At 33.7% G+C, this 7,891-nt stretch overlaps 1 protein-coding gene across 1 annotated transcript; it reads right to left on the reverse strand.

The window, feature by feature from the left end:
• Positions 1 to 783: 783 nt before the first annotated feature.
• LOTGIDRAFT_233787 (hypothetical protein) lies at positions 784 to 4,890 on the reverse strand. The gene is made up of 6 exons (XM_009060628.1): positions 4,819 to 4,890; positions 3,768 to 3,826; positions 3,172 to 3,291; positions 2,174 to 2,203; positions 1,181 to 1,258; positions 784 to 911 (listed from the first exon to the last, which is right to left on the reverse strand). Exons 2-6 carry the CDS (start codon positions 3,768 to 3,770, stop codon positions 852 to 854), a joined length of 291 nt encoding a protein of 96 aa, XP_009058876.1. The 5' UTR covers positions 3,771 to 3,826; positions 4,819 to 4,890; the 3' UTR covers positions 784 to 851.
• Between the last annotated feature and the right edge of the window lie 3,001 nt (positions 4,891 to 7,891).

Raw genomic sequence — 7,891 nt, forward strand, 5'->3', positions numbered from 1 at the left:
GACTAAGATCTCATCATTATAAATGATCATACCAAATTTTATTAAAATCAGATAAAAACTGTAGTCTCTATTGTGTTCACAAATTTTGATATGTTTTCCTAAGTCAAGGGCAATAACTAAAAAAAACATTCATCGAAAGATCTTCATACTCGAACTTGTCCAAGATCTCATCAATAAATATGATCACACCAAATTTCATTAAAATATGATAGCTTGCTTTTGCAATTACACAATAACATACACCCATTGGCAGCTGTCAGAAATGATAAAACAGTCTTGAGCGAATAAATAGATTTTCTCATATTAAAGAAATTTTAATAGTTCAATGATATATATTTACTGCCAGTTATTCATGCTGAGAAATTCCACCAAATTTGTAAAAATCAATATCAATAACCCAAATACATCAAATTATCGCATCAATATACATGATCACACCATGTTTCATTAAAATCAATTGAAAACTGTAGTCTCTATTGTGTTCACAAGCCAATTGTGGACGAACAGACCAACCGACAAAAAACCTGGGCAACGACAATATACAACCACATTTTATTGTGGGCAAAAAATGAAAAGGAATGAAAGTTTTACATCCTACATTTCTGCACCTAATTAGGCTAATGAAGACAACAAAGCCATGCAGTGTGCAATGAACAAAATTTTGCCATGACAGCAGCAATAGCCTTCTCTTTTTCAATTACCAAATGTCAAGGGATTTTTTAACTTGCAGAGCCTTGGCACACAACTGACAGGAGACATTATAATGGGCTAGAAACTAGGAAATAAAATAACAGAATATTTAATAAGCCCAACATAGAATGTACATGATCAACATTATTTATATTGTGTTGTCACCTTTCAGTAAAAACAAATCCTTTCTTTTTTAAATCTTCCCTAGCTTCTTTTATTTGCTGAAAAAAAAAATGGTATGATTCCAAAATTACTGTTTAGTTGTTTTTGACAGTTATTACCAATGATTTCATTATAAAGGTAATAACTTCATGTGAGAAGGTCAAGTAGGAGAACCTGATATTAGATTGTATTTTTGAATCACTATGTGGATAAATGAATAATGAAACTTGTCATTAAAATATCAACATTTCATCAACAATTACTAGCTTGAATTTCATGTGGGTGTGAAAGAGTAACAAAGAATATTTGAAAATAAATGAAATCTTACCTGTTGTAGCTCTACAGCTGCTTCATCACAATTATTAAACGTTGCCACCCTGTAACCAACTACCGCTGCAGAATAAACCTAAAATATGCAAGAATTATTAAACAGTGCCACACTATAACCTACTAATGCTACAAAATAGACCTAAAATATGCAACAATTATTAAACGTTGCCACCCTGTGACCAACTACCGCTGCAGAATAAACCTAAAATATGCAATAATTATTAAACGTTGCCACCCTGTAACCTACTACTGATACAGAGTAAACCTAAAATATACAATAGAATTATTAAACATTACCACCCTGTAACCTACTACTGCTACAAAATAAACCTAAAATATACAACAGTTTTATTAAACATTGCCACCCTGTAACCTACTACAGCTACAAAATAAACTTAAAATATACAACAGTTTTATTAAACATTGCCACCCTGTAATCTAGTACTTCTACAGAATAAACCTAAAATATGCAACAATTATTAAACATTGCCACCCTGTAACCTACTACTGGTACAGAATAAACCTAAAATATACAACAGAATTATTAAACAATGCCACCCTGTAACTTGCTACTGCTACAGAATAAATCTAAAATATACAACAGAATTATTAAACATTGCCACCCTGTAACCTACTACTGCTACAAATTAAACTTAAAATATGTAACAGTTTTATTAAACATTGCCACCATGTAACCTACTACTGCTACAGAATAAACCTAAAATATGCAAGAATTATTAAACATTGCCACCCTGTAACCTACTACTGCTACAAAATAAACTTAAAATATGTAACAGTTTTATTAAACATTGCCACCCAGTAACCTACTACTGCTACAAAATAAACTTAAAATATGTAACAGTTTTATTAAACATTGCCACCATGTAACCTACTACTGCTACAGAATAAACCTAAAATATGCAAGAATTATTAAACATTGCCACCCTGTAACTTGATGGTTTAAACTTGAAACCAATTAAAAGATACTTACAGCAAAAGCCACAGCTAGGTAAATAGGGATCTGAAAATAAAGAGAACAATCATTGTCATAATATTTTCTTTTCATCCGCCAATATCAAACCCTTTGTCCATAAACAATTTCTTGTAAACACTCTAGAAAGCACAATTAGTGACAAATTAAAACAGAAACTTATAATTCTTAAAGACTTGAGTAGTTAATGCCAATGCTATTTGTTCAGTAACAATACATATGGTCAAGTTTCTATGGAATCATAGGAACAAAAAACAAATAATCAGAAAGAGAGCGGTGCAAATAGGAGTGCATATACAGATCAGAAAACTTACTTTAAAGGGTAACTATTGTATTTATTTAAATAGTCTTTTGAAGTACTAGAATTGTATGAAAAGCACATATTTCCAACAAATATACCTCAAACTAGAAGCTATTAGAAAACCCATATATAAACTTAACTGTTCTCAAACATAATTCTAAAAGAGAGGCAACTTTCAAACGTTTATAAATATGGATAATCATGTATAAAAAGGCTCAATTTGGAAGGTAAACTGGGAACACTTTTATTGATCAGCTTAGCGAAACAATTTCCATATCTGAGACCAAGTTATAATGACCGAATGAATAGTGAAAATGCCCCTTTAAAGGGACAGGTATGCCATTTATTTACCTTACCATCAAACCATAGTTTCAGAATTTTCTTGTTAAGCCAATAAGTAATAGTATTCAAAGCTCACTGTCAAAGTTTGAGTCTTTAAATCCATGTGTGTCCAAAATTATCTGTGTTTGAAAATTGAAAGATGAGTTATCTTTTGTTGAGACACTAGAAAAGACATCTATAGAAATAGGAAGCGAAATTAATAGTTTGAAATATTTTTGAAAGAAATAGTGCGATCTCTGGTAGTTTGGAAGACTATTTAAATATGCTTAAGACTCAAATCAAACCCCCCCGCCCCCCCCCCCCACAAATGGCACAACTGTCCCTTTAATCTATTTTAAACAGTACTAGTACTTACCATAAAAATAGTATATTTATTTTGACTAATCATATCAGATTGTACATAGTCTACTAATAAAGCTAACCATATTGATAGAAGTATACTTCCAGCTATCAACCACTGATATAATTTGGCAATCTGAAAAAGGAAGAAATAGGCTATAAGGTGGACATTATCTATGTTTTGCTGCTAAAATCAGTATTCTGAAAATAGTCAAAGCGACTGAAGATACCTAAATCACCTTCATCTTTCAATAATAAAATTGGTAGCATCGATTGCCATATTTTTTTTCATCAATAATTATACCTTTGAACGGTGAGCAATAATAGATAAGAAATATTATAGTAAAGTCGGTATTCATGCGTCAACCATATTGGATCCAAAACAAGGCACATAACGCAAACAAAAACAGGTGGCATTGTTACACTGCAGTGAAATCACTACTTTCAGATGAAGTTCAACTTTACAAATTTCTGAGAAAGGGCAGTTTTAACGTCATTTTCTTACTGTTGATCAAGTGTTTAGTAACATTATATAGGCTATTCCTTTATATGACGTCACCATCTTTCCAATAGATGACGTAAGGTCTATTGATAACAGTGGTTTACACTTACCATGATATATATTTTAAAACTTTCTTCTATATTAACAATAAATTAACAATCCATTTCATCTGAAAAATAGCATGTTAAATATTTAGTATTTCAAACATAGGCTACCTGGAAATTTCTAGGAGAATAAGTTAACTATTTAATTATTGGTGTTTATAATGAATTATCATGTATTCTTAATCAAAAGAAATGTATGTAGACTTAGAATGCTTGTGGGATACAATAAACTCAAATCTACATGGTGTAACTAAATTTACACTCCCTATTTCTCTCCTAGAAATTTCAACCCAAAAAAGTCACAAATTTTTGCTAAAAATTGTCCTCTGTGAAAACAAATTTTGAAGACATAATGTGTGCTTATGTCTATGCTTAAATCCATATGATGCAGCTAAATTTAGACTCTATGTTGACCTGACCAAATAACATGTTGTTATGTTTGTATATACTGGCCACATTTTCATATTTGAATGTTATGAGCTAAATCTTTTTGAGTGGAGAAAAGGAAAGTAAAAACTGAATTTAATTAATTAATAAAATAATATTTTAGCGAAAAAAATTTCATTATATTCTTTTATGTTAGAGATAATAAAAAATTGCCAAGTGTTCTGCATTAAGTTCACGATCAAGCACAACAGTGTAACCCAACTTCACTTTTGTACATCTTTCTGATTTTAACTTTTTGTAATGATGGCCTAAAAATGGACAGCATAGATCTAAAGAAGTTCACTGAATTTTTTCGTTTTTTAACAATTAGGCCTAGTAGTGTACAGTAGTAGGCTACATGAATACCAACAAGATTTGCTCTAGATCTGATCATAGGCTATTCAGTAAATCAACAAATCAAGTGAGCCTGAGTCAGACACTGACGAAGGCAGAGAATGTTGACCATCATCATACAATATTTATGTTTCTTTGACATTTCATCATAAAGATCATTTCATTCATAACCAAACAAAGACTGGCAGTGGCCAAAAGCCGAAGGCAGAAAACAAAATTTAGTCAAAGACTGACCAGAAGGCAGAAGACCTTAGTGGTTAAATATTAATAAAGTAACCTGAAGTGAGGAACTAGTTGATTATTTGCATGAATTATATAATCTCTGGCCAAGTTGTACCATGTTATTCCACGTTTATTATTTGTTTTGATAACGTGTTACAAATCATTAAACCAATGGTAAACTTTTATGACAATGCAGTGACTGTGGAAAAATAACACAATATTTTAAGAAGCAAAACACTTTAACAAAAAACGAAGGAGAAGATACTCATCGCTGACATATCATAGTATACGCAAGCATTTGAAGATCAGATGCTGAGAAAAGGTATTTGAAAGTGTCATAGCTTATGCGTCAATTTCAAGAATGATTCTACGGAAAATCAACATTTTACAAATTAATTTTGATATTTTCGTTTTTGGTTTCATTTTACAATGATTTTGAATATTTCATCAAATTAGTAAATCAATGCGTCACCAAAATTTGTCGATAAAAGACGACGAGTCGATAATATATTTGTTTACAAAATAAAAATATGACTTAAAAGGAAAATATAATTATAGCGGGTATATATTTATCAAATTAGCTGTATTACATATCATCAATCTATTTGTCCGAAAGTCACATTATTTCTAGATGCCCAGTGAACTTTTTCAATAAAAAATATAGAATGGTTAAAAATTTCGTCATCAAAACAGACTAGAGTAATCCCAATTTTGTACGATACATTATGGAAACAGACTACCAATAATATCCTTTAGCCAAAAAACTGTGGACTTAATACTGCTATGTCTTTTGTCTCAAGAAAAGACGAGTCGTCATTTTAACTTTCAAACGCAGATAATTTTGAACACACATTCTTACTGATCTTGGGTTTGTATTAAGTTCACAAGCATGAATTTGAAGCCTCAAATCAATTTATTAGCTTTTTCCTTAGCTTAAAAAAAAATCCCCGTTTCTGAGACTAAGGTACGATTGGTCATACGGATGGGGAATCGGTCCAGCGAAAATCGCTTAATCCCCTCAAATAACTCCAAACTAGGAATTTTGCTACATATTTCTATATAAACTAATGCTCAAAAGAAAGTACCCACCTATATAATTTACAGTACGATTAACAAAAATTAAAATAAAGTGATTAAACCACTGTAATACATCTCACACACGGTCAACACAAAATTTCACATGAAAAAATGATGAAAGGTGAACGAATTACGCAAACGACGCTAAAAATAAAAAGCGACAAATTCTGATGTTGCACGAAATGCACGTGCATGATGAGGGTATAAATCAGTTTACTGGACAAGTTAGCAACAGAGGATAAAGAAAAGCACAAAAAGTATGCCACGTTTGAGCCGGATTGAAAGAGAAAAAGCTGTGGGAATGGCGCAACATGGAGCAAACATCACCTTGATCGCAAGAACCTTCGGCTGCTCCAGAAAAATTGTAACAAAATTGATGCAGCGTTTGAGGCAGACAGGCAGTACATCAGACAGGCCTAGGAGTGGTCGACCACGCGTCACAACGCCAGGTGAGGACCGCCACATCAGGACAATTCATCTGAGGAATCGTTTCGTTACTGCAACAGCAACGGCATCGACGGCATTGGGGCATCGTATCAGTCGACACACAGTTTATCGGCGACTGAGGGAACGTGGTATCCGAGCACGTCGCCCCTACCGCGGAGTGCACATGACACTTCAACACCGACGTCGTCGATTGATATGGGCCAGGAGAGTTCGGCGATGGCAGATTCGTGATTGGCAACGTGTGATGTTCACGGACGAGAGTAGGTTTCGTGTTTACAGACGTATAGGTGAGCGTTTAAGACCAAATTATGTTCAGGAAGTCAGAGCGTTTAGAGGCGGTGGTGTCATGGCGTGGGGAGGGATCTGCGATGATAGGAAAACACCACTTGTGACTATTCGTGGCAACCTTAATGCTCAAAGGAACAGAAACGAGATTTTGCGACCAGTTCTACCATTTATCCGGCAACAACCCCGTGGCATTGTCTTTCAACACGATAATGCAAGGCCACATACAGCAAGATTGACAAATGACTTTCTTCACAACGCCAACGTCGTTGTTTTACCGTGGCCAGCTTGTTCTCCCGACATGAATCCGATTGAACACCTATGGGATTACCTCGATCGGCAAATCCGAAAACGACCGGCGCAACCTGTCACAGCTCAACAAACAGCTGGAACAATTACTCGTAGAGGAATGGCAAAGAATAACGCCTAACGTCATCCGAACATCATCAATGCGTCGACGTGTTGTCGCCTGCATTGCTGCTAATGGGAGTCACACTCGCTATTGATTAAGTAATTGATAAATAAATATTGATTATTTGCCTTATGAATTTCTGTAAAAGTGTAATTTTGTCTACAATGGAAGTTTTACGGAAACTGCCTAAAGTTGCTGAAAAAGTGTGTCAGGAGAACATGACGTAGCCTCATCCGCCACTCCATCAAACCCTAGGAGAGGGTTAAAGAGAAATGCGCCAACACAGTCTTCTTGATGCACGAACTCTCTCGACTTTATTTTATACCAGTGCCCGCAAAACCATAATTTTTTTTAACAGATCTCCAACTATAATATGGCCAATATGGATCCACGGTAAAGCGACATTAAGTATTGAGCGGACCAGGGAATATTTACGATACATTCTGAAAATACAAACGTAATGTTCATACACAATATAATTGTAGGCTTGTGTGATATGAATTAGTAAACACGGTTGGATGATATTTGATCGAACATATCAATATATAAATCAATGTTTATATGTCATTGATAAACAACATTAACTTGATCCGGGCTATTAATTTAAAGGTACCGAACTAATCAGCAAACTTCAATTTACAAAAAAAAAAATGCTTGGAATTTGTTTTCCAGTTGAGATTCGACGTAATTTGAATTGTTTGCTCTTAAAGGGACATTTTTTTTTATCAATCAAACCTTTGTCTCAGAAACAGGATTTTTAGCTCTAACAATCATTAATAGTGTTCACAACTCACCGTCAAAATTTGAGCCGAGTTGTCGTTTCTCTGCCATATATAGATATAACACCTATAGCAACAGGTAAAGGAAATCCTGGTTTTAGATATTTTTAAGGAATTATACGATATTC

The sequence above is a fragment of the Lottia gigantea genome (assembly GCF_000327385.1).
Source record: "Lottia gigantea unplaced genomic scaffold LOTGIsca_43, whole genome shotgun sequence".
Taxonomy (NCBI): Eukaryota; Metazoa; Mollusca; class Gastropoda; family Lottiidae; genus Lottia; species Lottia gigantea.

Excerpts from the sequence above, each read along its gene's own strand:
- LOTGIDRAFT_233787 (XM_009060628.1), bottom strand. Across the intron at positions 2,204-3,171 it reads ATAAATATACTATTTTTATG|ATCCCTATTTACCTAGCTGT; the intron begins GTAAGTACTAGT and ends CTTTATTTTCAG. Across the intron at positions 912-1,180 it reads CAGCTGTAGAGCTACAACAG|CAAATAAAAGAAGCTAGGGA; the intron begins GTAAGATTTCAT and ends TTTTTTTTTCAG.